At 40.5% G+C, this 19,831-nt stretch overlaps 5 protein-coding genes and 1 long non-coding RNA gene across 15 annotated transcripts; 3 read left to right on the top strand and 3 right to left on the bottom strand.

Annotated features, from left to right (window-relative positions):
- The first annotated feature begins 3,350 nt into the window (after positions 1–3,350).
- On the top strand, positions 3,351–4,229 carry LOC126576593 (uncharacterized). Its single transcript, XM_050237901.1, has 3 exons — positions 3,351–3,633; positions 3,709–3,872; positions 3,991–4,229. The coding sequence occupies exons 1-3, from the start codon at positions 3,351–3,353 to the stop codon at positions 4,180–4,182; spliced, it is 639 nt and encodes a 212-aa protein (XP_050093858.1). The 3' UTR covers positions 4,183–4,229.
- Positions 4,230–4,954: 725 nt separating this feature from the next.
- Positions 4,955–7,456, bottom strand: LOC126575889 (bifunctional methylenetetrahydrofolate dehydrogenase/cyclohydrolase, mitochondrial). Of its 2 annotated transcripts, XM_050236906.1 has the most exons (6): positions 7,098–7,320; positions 6,551–6,759; positions 6,321–6,403; positions 6,055–6,223; positions 5,361–5,979; positions 4,955–5,296 (listed from the first exon to the last, which is right to left on the bottom strand). In XM_050236906.1, exons 2-6 carry the CDS (start codon positions 6,719–6,721, stop codon positions 5,169–5,171), a joined length of 1,170 nt encoding a protein of 389 aa, XP_050092863.1. In that variant the 5' UTR covers positions 6,722–6,759; positions 7,098–7,320; the 3' UTR covers positions 4,955–5,168. The 2 variants fall into 2 exon arrangements, with proteins under 2 accessions (XP_050092863.1, XP_050092864.1); XM_050236907.1 differs by lacking the exons at positions 6,551–6,759; positions 7,098–7,320 and adding an exon at positions 7,364–7,456.
- Positions 7,457–8,782: 1,326 nt separating this feature from the next.
- Positions 8,783–10,920, top strand: LOC126575852 (folylpolyglutamate synthase, mitochondrial). Of its 7 annotated transcripts, XM_050236828.1 has the most exons (6): positions 8,790–8,935; positions 9,048–9,127; positions 9,206–9,391; positions 9,474–9,971; positions 10,097–10,431; positions 10,493–10,920. In XM_050236828.1, exons 4-6 carry the CDS (start codon positions 9,489–9,491, stop codon positions 10,890–10,892), a joined length of 1,218 nt encoding a protein of 405 aa, XP_050092785.1. In that variant the 5' UTR covers positions 8,790–8,935; positions 9,048–9,127; positions 9,206–9,391; positions 9,474–9,488; the 3' UTR covers positions 10,893–10,920. The 7 variants fall into 7 exon arrangements, with proteins under 7 accessions (XP_050092790.1, XP_050092788.1, XP_050092787.1 ...); XM_050236830.1 differs by having other exon boundaries at positions 8,787–9,127; positions 10,097–10,396; positions 10,493–10,633; XM_050236826.1 differs by having other exon boundaries at positions 8,788–9,127.
- Positions 10,921–13,768: 2,848 nt separating this feature from the next.
- LOC126575927 (uncharacterized) lies at positions 13,769–14,660 on the bottom strand. Its single transcript, XR_007608281.1, has 2 exons — positions 14,055–14,660; positions 13,769–13,970 (listed from the first exon to the last, which is right to left on the bottom strand). It is a non-coding gene; the product is annotated as an uncharacterized LOC126575927 (long non-coding RNA).
- A 1,114-nt stretch (positions 14,661–15,774) lies between these two features.
- On the top strand, positions 15,775–17,226 carry LOC126575891 (box C/D snoRNA protein 1). 2 transcript variants are annotated; one of them, XM_050236909.1, is made up of 3 exons: positions 15,775–15,942; positions 16,016–16,273; positions 16,354–16,512. In XM_050236909.1, exons 1-3 carry the CDS (start codon positions 15,869–15,871, stop codon positions 16,376–16,378), a joined length of 357 nt encoding a protein of 118 aa, XP_050092866.1. In that variant the 5' UTR covers positions 15,775–15,868; the 3' UTR covers positions 16,379–16,512. The 2 variants fall into 2 exon arrangements, with proteins under 2 accessions (XP_050092866.1, XP_050092865.1); XM_050236908.1 differs by having other exon boundaries at positions 16,016–17,226.
- A 456-nt stretch (positions 17,227–17,682) lies between these two features.
- Positions 17,683–18,839, bottom strand: LOC126575911 (vesicle-trafficking protein SEC22b-B). Of its 2 annotated transcripts, none has more exons than XM_050236931.1 (4): positions 18,673–18,839; positions 18,498–18,607; positions 18,175–18,430; positions 17,683–18,088 (listed from the first exon to the last, which is right to left on the bottom strand). In XM_050236931.1, exons 1-4 carry the CDS (start codon positions 18,745–18,747, stop codon positions 17,894–17,896), a joined length of 636 nt encoding a protein of 211 aa, XP_050092888.1. In that variant the 5' UTR covers positions 18,748–18,839; the 3' UTR covers positions 17,683–17,893. The 2 variants fall into 2 exon arrangements, with proteins under 2 accessions (XP_050092888.1, XP_050092889.1); XM_050236932.1 differs by lacking the exon at positions 17,683–18,088 and having other exon boundaries at positions 18,222–18,347; positions 18,412–18,430.
- Positions 18,840–19,831: the final 992 nt, after the last annotated feature.

Raw genomic sequence — 19,831 nt, 5'->3', positions numbered from 1 at the left:
AGAGGCAGGATGTGCTGCGCTCGTGCATCCGAAAATTTTGAAGAAAAAAGCTAGTTTTGCTGTGAATTTGTATCATTCGTTTGTGCTACGGAGCACCTAAACCCGTGGACATTGTTTGTGGGCATGCGTGACAACGGAAAATGGTAAGAAATTGAAAAATAATTTGTTGATCAAATGTGATCATGATCAATCATGTTGTCTTTTTTCGGCAGCATCCTGGCATCAATCAGCGTCGGACAGGCAGCGAAGCAGAGGAGTGTTGTGCGAAGTGTTGTGTTTTGTGATGTGTTTTGCGAGGCAGAGTGTCCGATTCAAAGGTGAAAATAAAATTGGTGAAAATGAAATTATGCTTTTGCGTGCTTCATATTGATCCGAAATATCTTAGGGGGCGGGGCTACTGGGCACAGGGGTACGGTAGGATGGCACACACACCATCGCAAAAATGCGTCGAAAATGGCACCAATACATGCGCAAAAGCCCTGTAAACAGCAGCAAGATTTCTACCCTGTTAGCGCCCTGTTAGTCTCTTAACAGGGCAATTTGAGTGGCGGTGAGCGATTTCTGTCACACGGGAATGAAATTATGCTTTTGCGTGCTTCATATTGATCCGAAATATCTTAGGGGGCGGGGCTACTGGGCACAGGGGTGCGGTAGGATGGCACACACACCATCGCAAAAATGCGTGGAAAATGGCACCAATACATGCCCAAAAGCCCTGTAAACAGCAGCAAGATTTCTATCCTGTTAGCGTCCTGTTAGTCTCTTAACAGGACAATTTGAGTGGCGGTGAGCGATTTCTGTCACATGGGATTTTAGTCTTTTACCGAAAAAACGGTTGAAAAAACGGTTTCAACATTTTTTGTAACCAAATCTTTATTAAAATATGCGGAAACGTAAATTAATGTATTAAGGAAGGGGGGTAGGGGTGAAAAAAGACATTAAATCAGATAAAAAGTGGTATTTTCGGTCCTATTTTAATCTTTTACCGAAAAAAATTTAAAAAATTGTAAAAAAGAGAAAAAAAGCTATTCCCGTCAAACTTTGAAAGCTCGATGATTCTTTCTGTCTCACCCCTCCCCTCGCTCTAGTCTGTTCTCGTTTTCACTGTTCGTCGTCGTGGTATGTGTTATGTCATGATGTGTTTGTCTGAGTTGTGTGTATGTGATGAAAGGAATGTGTGATGAGATGTGATGTGAAGAAGATGATAGGATTTTGGATGGGAAAGTCGAACACGCTATGCACTGAACTAAATGATTTATTGAAAATCAGCTAATCACAAACGCTACATCAATACGGCTAACCGTGACACCCTTAGCCTGGCCGATTTCCCTGTTACTCCACGACTAAGAATCAGCCGGCAGAATTTGCATTTTCTCTGTTTCAAGCCTCATTCTTGCGTTAAGCTAGTTTGTACGATATAAATGCACAAATCATATTCTACAACCAGATTTGACTTCATTTTCATGCCAGGAAACGATGAGGATACGCAGTGGTAAAACGCAATGCGATCTCCCCCCGCAACACAAGATCAATTCGCGATCCCGTTCTTTTGGTTCTGGTTGCAACGAACACCTCCAATTTCAGTGCTTATCACCACCGCCTACATCATATCCTTATGCTGGTGAACACGCCCTCTTCGCTACCAACTCCATCCCCCCTTCAGTGTTGGAACATTCTGCGCAGTTTGTGTTGGCTTCGTACTGGCCACCGGATGCTGTTGCCAATTGTTCTGCTATTGTAATGCTGCTCCTTTCTGATTAGGCAACTGAACAAGCAAGCGAAAGTATCCATTTGTTTTAGTCAGCTCCACTTTAACCCTTTCGTTTCTTGTGCACTCGAGAGACTTGACAACGATTGTGTGGATAATTCCGATACAGAATGATGCGCATATGATCAGGAAGATAAACATCTTCACTCCTTTCTCATCTCTCGCCCACGCAAAGGACTCGCACGTCCTTCTTTGCTGGTGTAGGCGGAGATCGCGCTGCGATTCTATCACCGCTTAGTTCGGCCGATGATAATGTTTCGTTTCGCGGTTTTCGTACCGTGATCTGTGTGCTTTGTTGGCAACAGGTTCGGCACCTTTGTGGAGAAGGTGGGATGATCATTCTGCATCGTTACAACCGTGGAAAACGGTGCAGAAAAGCGATCATCATTCCCGTTTATTTTATGTTGAGAAAGACAGTTCTATTGCTGGTCGACTGGTGGCATGAATGCAGGTAAATCCACTTGCATAATCAAGTAAAAATTGTATCATTTGTACATGTAAATCTTCCACACTTGTTTGATTAAGGAATGGGACTAGAAAGATGGAAAATGCATGTTCTACCGGCTGTTCCTTTGAACACGAACAGTTGCGGTGCAACAGGAAAAACGGCCAAAGTTCGGGTGAGAAATGGATCAAATTAATTTTTGAGACGTTGTACCATTATCGTACGACAATTAGATGCATTTATTTATTCGAAAAGAGCGAGAATTATGCGAAAAAAATGGATCATAACTCGGTGTCGAGTCCGGATTCGATTAAAGTCCGGCGCGCCTTCAAGCTTCGACGACGAACGCGGCTAAAAGTATTTCCATCTCATCTACCATCTCTTTTGCGCTCATACGCAAAGCTTCTCGCTGACGCTTTTGAATAGCGCTGTTTCATCGGAAGTCGCGCTCACTCCTACAGTGAGCATACGTAAAAGTGAATACCTTGTGGTGTTGAAGGTCGGAGAACGAAGATCTGGAGAAGGAATGACCGAGCACTTCTCTGGAGAAAGAAGCAAATAACTGATAGCATTGGTGGTGCAATGATTTTTTTTGCAATGGTGATTCAAAATAACGCCAAACTGATCTTTTCGCCTATTCTGTCCGTCCGCGATCGCCTCACCATCATAAACACCTTAGTTGCCGACTTCCGTTCCATTCTCCTAGTGTATCCATGCTTGACGCAAGATTTTTGAAAATCACCTTGAGGCGAGAGTAAATCATTGGGCTCGTCGTTTGTCTCGTAAAATCTCGTTTGTCAGTTATTTCGCATTAGATGACACAATATCGAAGGAGCAAAACATTCTTCAGCAGCCAGCTCAGATAATTATTGTATTGTTTCTGTCTAACAGAAACATGTTCATTTCTTCACAAATCGGGAGGGGTTTGTTATAAAATGCGTTTGTGATTCGGTGATGGTTTTCAGTACATACTCGGCTACAGATGAGCACAGAGATCAAAATAACAAAAATCAGAATACAGTTACACACACTCAAATAAACAGTTTGAATGTAAATTGGGCTTGTATGTGTAATCAAGTTTCTCAGGGGGAATATAGTGAGAAAAAACACATTGGAAACCGTTTAAGCAGCTTCATGATGGCACGGGATAGTCAAATATTTGGAGCTACTATTATTGTGATTGTGTTGAACGTGTTTGTGACATATATTGCAAGCATAAAACATAGTACAACTTCTGACAACGATCGCTGGAGAGTAAAGGATACTCAAACTGCCGGATCTAACTTATGGTCGCCTGCATCCGACTATTACGATGATCGTGATCGAAACACTGGAGGGATTAAAAAAGATTTTATATCGAGCTACGAAGACAAGCATCTTAACAACAATCAATTAGGGAACAAACTCAGGCTAGGATACTGTGCGCTTATTGATAGTGACATCCTTTTGTAAATCAAAAACGTTCTATTTACTACTATATTCTTCGCATTTCTAGCGCCATTCAGCAGCGGTAGTTATTATGCAACTGGTGGATCCTACGATCGGAGACCATTCTATGGTCCAATAAACTATGGTTCACATGATTACGAAAGCCCTTACCCTTACGAATATGGGCATCAAGCTAATGGATATGCATTTAATTACCTAACAAGTGAGAATGTAAGTAAATCTATCCTTATCGTAACACAATTTCAAAACTCACTATTCAATTGAATATTTTTGTGTTATTATTATGATAACGAGAAGGCAATTAATATCGGTATATAAAAAATTCTAGGATCTTACTAGGTCGGTGTTGTTGCCACTGGCCGGAGCGGCACTATTAGGAATTGCCGCTGCTCTAGTCGCAAATCCTGTGCTACTACATTTGGGTGTTACAGCTGGCAAACGAAAACGTAGGGATGTTGTATCGTCGACAAACGCGCATGATCTTGTTTATCGTGCTAGAGCAAAACACATTTCGCAATAAGAAAATAAGAATTGACCTGTTTCTATAAAAAAAAAACACCAATAATACGATTCATAGAATGATAAGAATATATAATAAGGAGGGGTGGGGGGGAGGGATTATTATTATTTCGAATTATTTTAGAATAAAACTGAAACTTGATCCCGTTCAGTCGCACGGTTCTAAAAGTCTTGTCGAATTTTAAAACGCGTTGATTGATAGTTAAAATTTACGTGTGGAATTATCTGCAATAAATAATTCATCTGAATTAAGGTTAAGCGTTCATAGATCCGAGTGGGTACTCTGTGTCAATCAAAAGGGAAAAACAATTCAGATGAATTATTTACTGATGAAACTATTTATTGCAGATAATTCCAAACGTAAATTTAAACTACCAACCAAAGCGTTTGCTCAACTTTGATAATTTGCCAAATCAATGTCAGATATCCTAGCTGTTGCCATAGGCCACACAAGAACCACCGTGGGAAACGACTTGATTATACTTTCCAGATAATTAATCCTTTCATGTCGCACAGTTTTCGTATAATAACTCCCACCGATCTTCGTAAACCGGATTACGATCTTGGTCTATTTCTCTCTCTTTAGAGTCACAACAAGTTACAAGAGTTACAACACCGGCACTAGCGGTGAGAGAACAGTGATGAAGAGCTGTGTGGTCAGGAGGAGGTCCGTAACTTTATCACTCCTTGGACTATGACTGTGACGAAAAAGTGTGTCAACGGCAATCTCTGTTTAATAAGTTCTTTCAATTCTTTCAGTAGAATTTATCGGGTTTACAGTTAATTTTTTTTATTTCCATAATGCGATTGATAAGGATTTTTCGGGCAAAATACTGTACAACAATATTGATCAGTTAGAACATTAGTTGTGCGTACTAGAGTTACTTAGTAACAGTTGTTGCATACATCACTGTATACTGTTGGTACATTTTTTACCAACGGTTCACAAAGTGGAGCCAACCCAGCTCTAATAGCTACAAACAGGTTTCAGTTAAGAATTCTCGTTTTCGCTAAATTCATTGCCGCAATGAAGGTATTTTTCATCAACATTGCCACCGTCATGGGACCAACACCTCCTGGAACTGGTGTGATATATCCCGCGACCTTGCATACTTCTGCAAAATATAAATTACTATATACCATTCGCGATAGAGCTTATATAGAATAATTTCAGTTTACCTTCGAAATCCACATCACCAACCAGTTTCGTTTTTCCAGTAGCAGGATTTATCACTTTTGTGATTCCTACGTCAATGATAGTAGCTCCCTTTTTTACCATATCCGCCTTAATTAGACCAGGAACGCCAGTAGCGGTAACTATAATATCAGCACTGCGGCAGAATCGTTTCAACTCATCTGGAGGAGTGAACCGATGGCATATCGTAACCGTTGCATCCATTGCACACGTGTCATTACGTCCATCAGCATGTAGCAGCATAGCAATAGGCATTCCAACATTTTTCGATCGGCCCACCACTACCGCATTCTTTCCAAAAGTTTCAATATTTGCTCTTTTTAAAAGCTCTTGCACTCCTAGCGGTGTGCATGGTATCAATGTGTTCATGTCAAGGCACAGGCGTCCAACATTACGTTCATTAAAACCATCGACATCTTTGTCGCATGAAACCGAGTTGCATACTTTACGTTCGTTGATATGGCCAGGTATAGGCAACTGTACTAGAATACCATCAACAGCATCATCTTCATTCAATTGGTAAATACGATTGATCAACTCTTCCTCCGTGATTTCGTTCCCATATGTTTCCGTGACACTTTTGATGCCAACATCTTCTGCAGCCTACATAAAGGCAGTAATAAATACAGAAAATAGGTTATCGGCGATTGTATGATCGTTTTTTAATTAATCTCTCACCTTCATTTTATTATTTACGTATGTAGCGCTAGCTGGATCGTCACCTATCAATATTGCCGTCAATTGAGGAGAACGATTTCCTTGTGCTATCCAACTGCTGACCTGTTGTCTCAATTCGTTACGAATATCTGCTGCTATTTGTTTTCCATCAATACACTTTGCCATATCGCTGATGACAGTCGGAAGAAACGAAAAGAATCGCTTATTATTTAGAATGAAGCATTCTAATAACTCAAAAACTAACATTCTTTACAATGCACTCTTACCTGTCGTTGTTTTTAATAGTTTTAACGGTGTACAGTCGATGAATGCAAGGATCCGTGCACGATTTTTCAAAAGTACATCCGCTCTTAGAATGAACCATTATATAAAAACAGTTTTCACTTATGTAGTTATTAAACTTTACTAGATGTAGCTATTCGTATTTATAGCGTTGTCTCCGTATTTAAGGAACAACGAGTTTAGTAGCTATAGCCGTGTTTAAAGACGTACTAACCAGTAATATATGTAATCGATCTCTTTTAAACCATCGCCAGCATAGCGAGGATGCGAGTTCTGACGAAGGTACGTTGTTGTTTACATAGTATTGATTACGTAGTAATGATTTGACGTACTGATAGTAAGTCCTTTGGATTTTCTCAAAGCACCACATCTTTTGTGTAATCATATTATATTTTCAATAGTGCCACATTTTAATGTGGCTCGCTAAGAGATGAAAGTACAAACAAAACATATATTGAACTATTTAAAATGTTCCATTTTTAAAACACTACCGAACGATTTGATATTTTTGTTGATTATTTCTGAAAGTTCAATGAAACAAAAACATCCGTCACAACAAATGTTATAAAGTAGTGTATAGGCACAAACAAAAAAATCTAAAATGTTACAAAAGTATTTGATGCATCATCGATGCTCTAGAAAGAAGAGCAGTGTAAACAACTTCTCTTTGCTGACACAACAGTTATCAACACCAAGTTGCGTATTTCAATAGACTACTTCGAAGCTAATCACCGCGATAAGAGGTCGCCGTTGACAACAACCTTTAATTATCATTGGCTATAGAAAAAAATACGTGTGCACAAAACGCGAAAACGAAACAAAACATGAAAATCGGTCAGAAATATTCATGCGCTGGTCAGGGTTTGTTCTGTAGCAAACAACTGTTAGGACAGTGTGGCACAAGTAAATCGCTAAGATAGCAGAATCATCCGAGTGCAATGAATTCATTAGCATACTTATACTATAAGTATTAAGATTGATTAATTTGGTTTTCCTCTACGATATTTGATGCGTACGTGATGCTTACCTGTGTCTAAATGAAAACTAATAAAATGACGGCAACACGTGCCACGATTATCACGCAAGCGATCAATCAAGTCAAGATCAGTGTATATAGAAACGAGGAGAAGTCATCCCAAACAAAATCGCTCGCGAAGATTAGAAAAATGAATGAAAAAAACTGACAGGTCGTGTAGGCTTCTGAAAGATTGTGTTGGTTGAAATCAGAGATGCTGTTTTCGATTTGAGGAGTAGGAAATCTGTTTCGAAGGTTCAAGTTTTTCAAGTTTTTAAGAATTCTGATTCTAAAAGTGTAAAAGGTCAAGTTTCCAATCCCTTCGCGAGACAGCACTGATTATTTGGGCGCTTCCGGCGGAAGCGGTGCCCCACGGATCCCCGTAAGTGATCGATCACTCGCTCGTTTGTTGAAAACAATGAGTATGAATCATTTAAACGAGCAAAAGCGATACTATATCTGACAAAATCATTGAAAATTTCCGGATTTCTTTCGTATGACCAAACGCTTTCTGTCGATTTGGCAAACATGTATTTGACAGCTCCTGAAGGAAATCGAAAATCCAATATGGCGGCGAGTGAAGTGCTATGACTTCACCTGTTATAGTTAAAACACTTTGAGTCATACCGAACAAAATCGCTCGCGACGATTAGAAAAATGAATGAAAAAAACTGACAGTTCGTGTCTATGTTTTGGTTGCGTTGGAGACGCTGTATTCGCTTTAAGAAGTAAGAAATCCGTAAAGAAAGTTAAAGTTTTTCCAGTTTTCCAGCGCTCTGATTGTTCTATATTGGTAGTTTTAAGATGCCTTATAGATTTTGCGTAGCTCCGTTTTGCAAACTCTTCCTTATCACTCTTCCTTTGGATGCGCCTCGCGATTGGCAAACGATCTGCCGAGCGAGCGTTCAACAAAGCGCGCTGGAGCTGCCTTTATTCGGGCAGAAGAACCCACTCCTTCTCCTTGCTGCTCCGTGTTCGGAACAAGCGAAGAGGTTTCACCTTCGCCGGATCTCTGGTCGGACACGCGACAACACCCTCCTTTGGATGCACTGAGCATGTAGCGCTGATGTGATTGTCCATCACACTCCGATCGTCTCCGTCCTTTTGTCCTTTAACCAATAGTCTAAGCCGACAGTGACCGGCTATCGGTGGAAGCCGGATCCGGGCCTTTTCCACTCGTTTCAGAATCAGAGATAGCCGGCGTTTTCGGCCCCTGCTGACACGTTGTTAGCCACAGCGAGGCTGCTCGTTTGTTCTAAAACTAGAAAATGTATCATTTAAACGAGCAAAAGTAGATAATATACCTGATAAAACCATTGCACTTTTTCGGAATCAAACGCACGCTGGTTTGGTGATGAACGTAAACAATCCACGAAATGTCAAAAAACAAAAAAAATCAAAAAAGAAAAAAAGTGCTATGACTTCACCTGTTTCCTATAGACACTTTGGCGCACACACAGATTCTGGAAAACCAACAGTTTCGATTGAGACAATCGCGCGACAAGTTTAGTCACTGCTTGAGACATTTTGTTTCGCAACGAGATTAGAACCCTCCGTTATCACGATTTGTGCCCAGTTTTAGTGGTATGAAGTTGAGAGTAAAATCCAGTTTTCTGTAGTACAGCTTCGTTTATGTATCGCTTTACGTTACGCGGTGCGGTTAACATGATTAAACCAGTTTATAATGTCTTAACAGCTGGCATTGATCACCACCCAGCATCATCCAGCTATTTTGCAACCACCGCACCAGCAGCCGATATAGACCAAAACTACGAGGTAATGACGAACTCTTGCCTTATCATGAAATGAAATCTAATGTTTTTTTCTGTTTTCGGTATTTGATGGTACGCCCAGCGCGCTGTAGCAAAGCTGAACACGCTGCAGTCAAACTATAGCGCACTTCAGGATTCTATAAAACTTAAACATCAGAACGAATCTAAACATATCAACGACACGGAAAAGTTTTTAGATCGGATACACATTTCGAGTGAAACGTTAAACCGACTCGCCGTAATACATGTGGCTGGTACTAAGGGTAAAGTAGGTACAACTCGAAGTGTAGTTGAATTATTATCGTTTGGTTAAGTTTATTATTCTAAATGGCTCCACTTGTTTCCTTAAGGGATCGACCTGCGCCATGGTTGAATCAATTCTCAGATTCAACGGTTATCGCACAGGGTTTTTCAGTTCTCCACATCTGGTGTCTGTCACTGAGCGGATCAGGCTAAATGGCCAACCAATAGAAAAGGAATGTTTTGTGAACCATTTCTGGAAAATTTACAACCAGTTATTTGCAACTCAGCAGGATAACAACGATATGCCTACATACTTTGGCTTCTTGACGATACTGGCCTTAGATGTATTTTTAGCTTCCAAAGTAGATGTAGCCATTATAGAGGTCGGCATTGGTGGAAGATATGACTGCACGAATGTAATTCAGAAGGCGCCGGTAGTCGGTATAACTTCCCTCGGATTGGAACATACTAAGCTGCTTGGTGATACGTTGGAAAAAATAGCCTGGCAAAAAGCTGGTATTATCAAAAATGGTTCTGATGTTTTCACCGTAGAACAGCCAGCCGAATGTAACAGAGAGATCGAACGAGAGTGTTTACGAAAAAAGGTATGGCATTATCCCCATCGACAGATCTCATACAAAATAGGGCATTTTTGTATGGGGTTTGCCCGCCAAAATGATTGTTTAAATGATAAGGTTATGTTCTTCATATTTACACATATTATCACCAGGCAATCTTGCAAATAGTTCCATCTTCGCTTGAACAGTTTCACTGGGAGGAGGTGCCTTCCATGATGATGAAACACCGTAACAAAAGTACTGAATTGAATGTATCGCTCGCCGTCCGAATAGCAATACATTGGATACGAAATACACGTCCGAGTTTGTTGCCACCGATGAAACATATGATTCCGGCAAAAATTGTTCAAGGAATTGATAATTGTTTCTGGCCTGGAAGATTACAAGTTGTTCAATACGCGGCTCAGAGAACCCTTTTTTTGGATGGTGCACACACGGTTGACAGTATTAAGGTTTGTGCAGAATGGTTCAAACATAATTCGCATAGGTAATGTCATGAATATTAAATGAATCCAACAATATAATGGAAAAATGCCATCTCATTTCAGCCAATTTAAAAAATTGTTGCTATTTAATTCAACTGGAGATCGGGATGGTTTTAAAATGTTGTCGGTGCTTTCTCAAAGCGTGGATTTCGATGAAGCATTTTTTACACCGAATGTAGCATTTACTGCCTCATGTTCAAATATTGATGCCGTAAATCATAACTTCCCCCTAGAACAACAAATGCAACGTTGCGAACTAAACAGGGTATTTTGGACAGAACAACTAAAACAACGAAATGGTTCAGTACACGTTTCTGTTCAGTCTGTTTTCCAATATCTACAAAGTGGCTTACTAACGAGTAACGAACCATGCGATATATTGGTAACTGGCTCCATACACTTGCTAGGAGCAACATTTAGTGCTCTGCACTTAGAAAAACAATTGGCTAACAATAAAATATAGGCTGAGTTACTGAGGGGTGAAAAAAATACATTTAGGTGCTTATTCTGTAATTTGCGATTACGGTGCTTATTCTGTAACTTTCGATTACGATGGCCTCAGGCGTTCGATGATTCATGCGAATTTCGAAACGTTTCGAAAACAATAAACAATTCAAAATGACAGTTTGAAGTCAAAAAACTGTTAATTAACTTGTTTTTTTCGGTATAAAAACGACTTAACCTTTGTAATAATAGTATACGATTAGCAGAAAGAAATTATTGATGCACAATCAGGACGCTATAACTGTTTTTCAGATGCTCGATGCTCGATGTAAACAGAACGCCAGCTGTCGACCACAAAAATGCACTCGACATGCAGGCGATCGTGAACACCAAATGAACACAAAATGAACCAAATGAATCGAACGCCTGAGGCCATCGTAATCGAAAGTTACAGAATAAGCACCTACGATGGCCTCTAGGCGATGATTCATTTGGTTCATTTTGTGTTCATTTGGTGTTCACGATCGCCTGCATGTCGAGTGCATTTTTGTGGTCGACAGCTGGCGTTCTGTTTACATCGAGTATCGAGCATCTGAAAAACAGTTATAGCGTCCTGATTGTGCATCAATAATTTCTTTCTGCTAATCGTATACTATTATTACAAAGGTTAAGTCGTTTTTGATACAGAAAAATCAAGTTAATTCACAGTTTTTTTACTCCAAACTGTCATTTTGAATTGTTTATTGTTTTCGAAACGTTTCGAAACGAGTTGAAGTTTCGAAATTCGCATGAATCATCGAACGCCTGAGGCCATCGTAATCGCAAGTTACAAGCCGGGGATACATGAAGCGTAAACTCAAGCGTAAATATAAAATTAATTTACACTTGAACATGTTTACATGACCGGGTTGAGACGCGTAATCCGAATTACACTGAACTTTAATCGACTTTTGTGAGAAAAATAGAATCTTTTTTCCAAAGAAAAAGATTAAAAACGCTAGTAATGAACACTCACTATTAATGCAAACCACGAACAGGAAATGTAGTGGGGCAAATCGCTTGCAAACAGCGTTTACGCTAGGATTTATGCTCCGTGGACCTATAATCTCTTTTACATCGTGTAAACGGCAAATGTAAACTTTTTGGCATTACATTCTGAGTTTATACGAGAGTTTACGCTTCATGTATCGCCGGCTACAGAATAAGCACCTTATTCTTTTACCAAACTGACAGTTAGTGCTTTTGTTTTGGTTGCGTTCCCGTGTGACAGAAATCGCTCACCGCCTCTCAAATTGTCCTGTTAAGAGACTAACAGGACGCTAACAGGATAGAAATCTTGCTGCTGTTTACAGGGCTTTTGCGCATGTATTGGTGCCATTTTCCACGCATTTTTGCGATGGTGTGTGTGTCATCCTACCGCACCCCTGTGCCCAGTAGCCCCGCCCCCTAAGATATTTCGGATCAATATGAAGCACGCAAAAGCATAATTACATTTTCACCAACTTTATTTTCACTTTTGAATCGGACACTCTGCCTCGCAAAACACATCACAAAACACAACACTTCGCACAACACTCCTCTGCTTCGCTGCCTGTCCGACGCTGATTGATGCCAGGATGCAGCCGAAAAAAGACAACATGATTGATCATAATCAGATTTGATCAACAAAATATTTTTCAATTTCTTACCATTTTCCGTTGTCGCGCATGCCCACAAACAATGTCCACGGGCTTAGATGCTCCGTAGCACAAACGAATGATACAAATTCACAGCAAAACTAGCTTTTTTCTTCACAATTTTCGGATGCACGAGCGCAGCACATCCTGCCTCTTGCGCGTCGTTTTCAACTGACGCCATGTTGGATCCAGGCCTTAGCAGAAATTTTCACCTTCCTCTTTCGTTCGCCGTGCCCTTACACAAACACACGCGCACGGGGCCGTATCCGAACACGCAGCGCTCGTGAGCGATCGAGTGAATGGTGAGACAGCATCAAAACAAACCGTAGGCGTGAAAGAGATAGCATGTACTCGAAAGAAAAAAAATCGACTGCTTGACAAAAAGTCTGTCAACAGGGATCTCATCGACCATCTCTTTCGCGCTCATATGCAAAGGTTCTCGCTGAGGCGTTTGAATATTCAAATATATTATTTATTATTATAAATATATTACGACGACAACGGAAAATGGTAAGAAATTGAAAAATATTTTGTTGATCAAATCTGATCATGATCAATCATGTTGTCTTTTTTCGGCAGCATCCTGGCATCAATCAGCGTCGGACAGGCAGCGAAGCAGAGGAGTGTTGTGCGAAGTTTTGTGTTTTGTGATGTGTTTTACGAGGTAGAGTGTCCGATTCAAAGGTGAAAATAAAGTTGGTGAAAATGAAATTATGCTTTTGCGTGCTTCATATTGATCCGAAATATCTTAGGGGGCGGGGCTACTGGGCACAGGGGTACGGTAGGATGGCACACACACCATCGCAAAAATGCGTGGAAAATGGCACCAATACATGCGCAAAAGCCCTGTAAACAGCAGCAAGATTTCTACCCTGTTAGCGCCCTGTTAGCGCCCTGTTAGTCTCCCCAGCAGGCGGAATTGTTGCGCGACCCCTGGTTATCCATACATAAGGACCCCTGGTTACCCAAGAGTGCCCCCCCTGGTTAAGGAAACGGCTTAAGTATGGTTAACCAGGGATGCTCATTCTCGGATGAATCGGATGTGCGTGTATTGGTGAAATGTGGGTCGCAGTGGTGTGCGTGTGATCGCATCGTGCCCCCCTAGGTTCACCCCACCCCCCTCCCTACCCTATCCTACCCTTCCCATCTCCCTCCCTACCCTACCCTCAACCCCCTGCATCTTTCGGATGTGCGCATAAAATGTTCTCACAATTCGCAATTTCATTTTTGATAATATTTATTCACACTTTTTTAAAACTCAATCACATAACACTAGCACCAAACATACCTCATCCTTACAATGCTTCCTTCCTTCGTTGGCCGTATAAGGACCGAAAAGTACGTTCCCATAGACGGGCCGTTCGCATGGACGGCACACATTCACACATACCGCTTACTCACGGCTCGCAGCTCTCGGAGGGCTAGAAAAACACAAAAAGAAGATTTTTTCACTTTCAAAACACTTGTAATACCTTTATAATCATTTAGAAACACTTTTTACTCACCGTAAAACGTTTTCACAGCGTTTTCCGATCTCCTGGCGATGCATGTACCGGAACATTCTGGAAAGAGGCAATGGTACGGCATCGGACTTGATCGTCCAAATATCAGTTTAATTACTCACCAGATCACGACGAATCGTTCGGGCTCTGCTGCTGTATCTGATAAATGATCTGTAAAGAATGGAAAACCAACAAAATGTGTTAAAATTATGCATATTTTTGGCAAACTTACCAGAAGCGCGATCATCAGCATGCGACCAGCTTTCCAACCTAACAAACACGTTTGACAGATCCTTCTCCGTCCTTCTCTCTCGCTTCTTTCGTATGGGGTTATCGTGAAAGTTCTGTTGATCCTCATCGCAGTACAAAATGTTCAACATTGCATTGAAAATTGTTGTAACCTGAACGTAATGCATTGTTATAAATTGATTTGATTTTAAAAATGTTTTTAAACATGTTTTAAGCGGTGTTTTAGGTATTTTCACTGAAAAACTTGACGCACATTTTCAGCTTTCGGAAAGACTCTTCGACCAATCTTATGATTTTCGGATCTGAGAGAGAGGTCTATCTCCGTCCTTTTCTCTCCTGTTCTTTTGCGTAGGGTGTATTTGAAAGTTCCCTAAATCACCATTTCACTCCAAAATGCACATTTTTTCACAAAAAAGTGTTTTAACCTGAATGAAATGCAGTGTGATGCTTTGTTTATGCATTAATACTTATTTTAAAAATGTTTTGAGGGGCGTTTCAAGTGTTTTTCACCGAAAAACATGCTGTTCGTTTTCTCTTAGGAGAAAAGCCCAGAGAGCTGCCTGGGTCACTTTTCGTCAAAGCTCAAACTCGATCGCATACAGATGTAATCGCGTTGAGCACCGCGTATCTTTACACGGATGATCCTCGCAGGATCATTCGAAGAGCGAGAAGGGAAAAAAATCTGCCTAAAGCCAGCGGAGGATAGCAACATGGGTGACTCGGGGGTGGCGCGAAGAGCGAGAAAGGAATAAAAAAATCCGTCTGAAGCAAAAAGAGGATAGCACCACGGGTGAACCGAGAGGGGCACGGAGAGTGAGAAAGCAGAGAAAAATTAGCTTGAACCAAACAAGGATAGCGCGAAGGATGTTGCATGGTGCTCACAATTTCACCCCCCGGGAGGGGAAAATGTCCGCGGGGGATCTTAACAGGACAATTTGAGTGGCGGTGAGCGATTTCTGTCACACGGGCACTCCTTCTCCTTGCTGCTCCGTGTTCGGAACCTTCGCCGGATCTCTGGTCGGACACGCGACAACACCCTCCTTTGGATGCACTGAGCATGTAGCGCTGATGTGATTGTCCATCACACTCCGATCGTCTCCGTCCTTTTGTCCTTTAACCAATAGTCTAAGCCGACAGTGACCGGCTATCGGTGGAAGCCGGATCCGGGCCTTTTCCACTCGTTTCAGAATCAGAGATAGCCGGCGTTTTCGGCCCCTGCTGACACGTTGTTAGCCACAGCGAGGCTGCTCGTTTGTTCTAAAACTAGAAAATGTATCATTTAAACGAGCAAAAGTAGATAATATACCTGATAAAACCATTGCACTTTTTCGGAATCAAACGCACGCTGGTTTGGTGATGAACGTAAACAATCCACGAAATGTCAAAAAACAAAAAAAATCAAAAAAGAAAAAAAGTGCTATGACTTCACCTGTTTCCTATAGACACTTTGGTGTGCGCTATGTTTAGCCACTGCTTATGCACTTGACAGCTAGTTGACATTCCATGTTGCGCCACTTTCGGTTGGGAGAATTGCGGATCGTTTAGCCTTTGGTTAAAATAGCTGAAAAATGTCCATAGCAGAAGGGAAAATGAGTAGTGAAAGCGAAGATGACCAAAGTTTTCATAGACAAGCAGCAAAGAGGTAAGACCGGAAGGATTAGAATTGGCTATTAGTTTCTGTTACAACTTACTGTTGGTTTAATTGTATTTTGTAGACAAGATATGTGTGAAGCATGCGACGTAAATCCTGCAAAGTACAAGTGCCCGCGTTGCGAGGTTAGAACCTGCTGTTTGCCGTGTCTCAATCTTCACAAGCGAGAATTAAAATGCAATGGTATCCGTGACCGTACAAGATACATTCCTTTGGTAAAAATGACAAAGATGGATATCATGAATGATTATTACTTTCTCGAAGAGTGCACTAGATTCGTGGAGGATCAGAAGCGAGATAATAAGAAACGATTCACCACAGGGTATGATAAACTGTTACCGTCTGGCCTTTTCCGCTTGAGAAATGCTGCAAATGAGCGAAATATATCCCTTCGATTTCTAGTGAAAGGGTTTACCAAGCGCCTTAAGAACACCACGCAACTTGATTTCCGCAGTTCTACTATCTTCTGGCGTGTGGAATGGTGCTTTCCGAATGGAGAGGAAGCTATCACATTCGTGGATGAGAGAGTTAATGAAAACATAAAACTGTATGAGGTAGTCAGCAAGTATTTCGAACCGGACGATTTAGGAAAGGCCAGACTCGAACAGTATAAGGCAGCAGGAATAAGAGAAGTGGAATTGCTGTTAAAGGCAGAAGGCATAAGGCAATGCCGCAATCGTTTTTTTCCACTGAATTTGAACAAAAGCTTCCTTGAAAACATGGCAGGTAAAACCATTGTAGAGTATCCGCAAATATATGTTGTCTTGAGAAGCCAGCTCGATGCCTTCAACATTGTTGAAAGCGATGATGACGAGAGTATTGCAGTAACCAGCAACAAATGTAGAGGTTCTGCTTCTGAAAATAGCGTCAAACAAGACATATACACTAGAGCAATTGAACGTAAATTGGATGAAATGGATATTGACCAATGTAAAAAACAAAAAAGAACTGCCGCAAAAGCAGGAACAGAGAAGTGCGTAAGATTAAATTTCCTTTTTGCGGAGGAATCCTTTTCATTTTCTTCAGACACAGACGATGGAGCAGTTACAGAGGAAGAGATCGATATGATGATATAAGGCAAATACAGTACATGTAAGCCGAGTGCAAGTGTTTACTCTTCAAATCGATTCAGATAAGATTAGCAATGTTAAAGGATGCTGAGATTTTAGGAACTTCATAAGGGTGGTGAGAATACTGAATATTTCGTTGAATTACTGTTGAATCGACGCACAATGTATTAAAAAATATTGAATAAAACTACACATACTGAAAATATCCAAGGTAGATAAATGGAGTGGAGGAGTTTGGGTGGAAGATAAAAGTTGTTTATGGAAATCATTGATGCTAATGAAAAAAAAAACGGTATGGCCCACCCCTCTCACCCCTCCCTCGTGAGTCCTTTGTTTGTGTCCTCTTTTTCGGGAAACGATAGATCTGCCCTCGGGTGATCTGTAAGTTTTATTTTATAGAGCCTCAGTTTTAAAACGTAAATAAAGCTATTAAGGAGTGAGGAGGAGGGTGATTGTCTGCTTTAGTTTTGATTAATATTTTTTTTCGATTCCGCTCCCTGTTCTATGTGCCTTAATTCAGGTTTTTAAATTATCATCTTGAGAAAAAGAGAAACATAACTAATCACCCGGGGCAGATCAACCGTTTTACTGATATAATATGGAACGATTGTTAATATATCGCATTTCCAACTCTCTTTAAAACAATGCAAATAGCCCTCTATAGTTTTTAAAGTATATTATCTTGTTTATGAAAATAAAGAAGTACACATACACCGATACAATACGGAAGCTACCAATCCATCAAAACCAATTCGTTCGTTTAACAATCATATTTCAGAATACATAATTTCTAGCTGGTTTCAAGTAGTTTTGGAAGGTGAATTATAATTAAAAAATAACGTATTTTGTGTGGTAGGAACCCAAAACATACGTTAAATCACCCAAAAATATAAACAAAAGGCAATTAACACGATACTTGCAACCGCTCCTTTTACATAGAGAGACTTTCGATTCAAGTAGACGGCATCCTTCTTATATTTCTGTGATAGAATAGATAGGTTTTGGGTTTTAGTGTCCAAATCCGACAACACAGTACCCCGTTGTAATACATCGTCGATGTTTTGGACCTGTAATAAGTAGTCGATGGTTTGAGCCAATTAAAAACAAATAAGCTCCCAATGCTAGATACTACACGTCTTAATTGAACACCCACCATAATCCTCTGTACGTCCTGTAGCTGTGTGTTGATGGTATTGATATTCCTTCTCCTGTCGGTAAGAGTTTTCTTGGCTTTTTGGATGTAAATATCAAATTCAATGAAGGCGTAAGGGCGAGTTACCGAATTAACTCTACGGCCATAGTTGTTATAGAACTCTTGAGCAATATCTTCAAGATAGTTGAAAGCGTTTCGTTTTGAAAATAGTTTGTCACACATCACTAAATAACATACATCATTATCAATCAGGTAGCTGTAAGATATGATACAAACACAAAGAGTTAAGAAGATGGAACAGTGCAATGGTAAACTATACTCACTGGAATAAGTAAGGGCCCGTTTCTATACTGCATCGGTTTGGTGAATTGGGACCTAATTTGCGGAAGAGCAGCTTTGCTTGGTTCTGGTATTCTAGCACACTTCTACCGGACTGTAGTGAAACAAAATAAATCAACCCAACTGGTGCAAGTTATAATCCTGCACGGTCTAAATTACCTGCTCATCCTCTTGCATTGTCCCCACAAGCGGTAAGCCATCAACAAGTCGCGCAATCATGGTCATGAGGGCCATATTTCTTCGTATTAATCGTACATGAAATTTCCAAATTATTAACCAATCTTTCGTTCACTTCAACGTGAATCTCACACGTCACCAGGAGAAGCCGGAACTGTCAACATCCACCAAGGTGTATTAACTAAACAGGTAAAGTCATAGCCAAGGTATGTTGTATAAGGTGCTTATTCTTAGCAGGCGATATCGAACGCCTCTAGGCGTTTCGATGATTCGTTCGATTTTCGAAACTTCAACTCGTTGTTTCGAATAGTTTCGAAAACAATAAACAATCCAAAATGACCGTTTTAAGCGGCCCATAGACGCTTAACTTTATTTGTCAATACTTGCATGCAAGTTGATTGACTTCAATATATTTATCGTGTGTGAGCTACATTAAAGCGGCCCATAGACGATCAACTTTATTTGTCAATGTTTCGGATGCAAGAATTGCGTCGAACTGTCATTTTATTTTTATTGCTCATATGTGGGCATAAATTGGCCTAGTCCTTAATGTTTCATCAATCAGGGCCACAGACGCATCGTGTTCGTTAATGTGACCCACAGACGACGCCATTATTCAGCCTCATCAATATATTTTCAGCTGACTGAAAATCTTCAACTTTTTTGACACAAGCTTCAAATAGCCCACACACGATAAATATATTGGTGTCAATCGACTTGCATGCAAGAGTTGACAAATAAAGTTGATCGTCTATGGGCCGCTTAAGGTGCTTATTCTGTAACTTGCGATTACGATGGCCTCAGGCGTTCGATTCATTTGGATCATTTTGTGTTCATTTGGTGTTCACGATCGCCTGCATGTCGAGTGCATTTTTGTGGTCGACAGCTGGCGTTCTGTTTACATCGAGCATCGAGCATCTGAAAAACAGTTATAGCGTCCTGATTGTGCATCAATAATTTCTTTCTGCTAGTCGTATACTATTATTACAAAGGTTAAGTCGTTTTTATACCGAAAAAAACAAGTTAATTAACAGTTTTTTTACTTCAGACTGTCATTTTGAATTGTTTATTGTTTTCGAAACGTTTCGAAATTCGCATGAATCATCGAACGCCTGAGGCCATCGTAATCGAAAGTTACAGA

Source organism: Anopheles aquasalis, chromosome 3 (genome assembly GCF_943734665.1).
Source record: "Anopheles aquasalis chromosome 3, idAnoAquaMG_Q_19, whole genome shotgun sequence".
NCBI classification, from domain to species: domain Eukaryota; kingdom Metazoa; phylum Arthropoda; class Insecta; order Diptera; family Culicidae; genus Anopheles; species Anopheles aquasalis.
This window is presented reverse-complemented; position numbering and strand designations above follow the sequence as displayed.

Bases quoted from the DNA above. Each gene is read 5' to 3' on its own strand.
- LOC126576593 (XM_050237901.1), top strand. From the start codon at position 3,351: ATGGCACGGGATAGTCAAATATTTGGAGCTACTATTATTGTGATTGTG. The intron at 3,634-3,708 runs GTGCGCTTATTG...TCGCATTTCTAG, and splicing joins CAAACTCAGGCTAGGATACT to CGCCATTCAGCAGCGGTAGT. The intron at 3,873-3,990 runs GTAAGTAAATCT...AAAAAATTCTAG, and splicing joins ATTACCTAACAAGTGAGAAT to GATCTTACTAGGTCGGTGTT.
- LOC126575889 (XM_050236906.1), bottom strand. From the start codon at position 6,721: ATGATTACACAAAAGATGTGGTGCTTTGAGAAAATCCAAAGGACTTAC. The intron at 5,980-6,054 runs GTGAGAGATTAA...GCCTTTATGTAG, and splicing joins ACGTAAATAATAAAATGAAG to GCTGCAGAAGATGTTGGCAT. The intron at 5,297-5,360 runs GTAAACTGAAAT...TATATTTTGCAG, and splicing joins TGGTGATGTGGATTTCGAAG to AAGTATGCAAGGTCGCGGGA.
- LOC126575852 (XM_050236826.1), top strand. From the start codon at position 8,984: ATGTATCGCTTTACGTTACGCGGTGCGGTTAACATGATTAAACCAGTT. The intron at 9,128-9,205 runs GTAATGACGAAC...TGGTACGCCCAG, and splicing joins ATATAGACCAAAACTACGAG to CGCGCTGTAGCAAAGCTGAA. The intron at 9,392-9,473 runs GTAGGTACAACT...TGTTTCCTTAAG, and splicing joins TGGCTGGTACTAAGGGTAAA to GGATCGACCTGCGCCATGGT.
- LOC126575891 (XM_050236908.1), top strand. From the start codon at position 15,869: ATGTCCATAGCAGAAGGGAAAATGAGTAGTGAAAGCGAAGATGACCAA. The intron at 15,943-16,015 runs GTAAGACCGGAA...TGTATTTTGTAG, and splicing joins CATAGACAAGCAGCAAAGAG to ACAAGATATGTGTGAAGCAT.
- LOC126575911 (XM_050236931.1), bottom strand. From the start codon at position 18,747: ATGGCCCTCATGACCATGATTGCGCGACTTGTTGATGGCTTACCGCTT. The intron at 18,431-18,497 runs GTGAGTATAGTT...CATATCTTACAG, and splicing joins ACGGGCCCTTACTTATTCCA to CTACCTGATTGATAATGATG. The intron at 18,089-18,174 runs GTGGGTGTTCAA...TACTTATTACAG, and splicing joins AGGACGTACAGAGGATTATG to GTCCAAAACATCGACGATGT.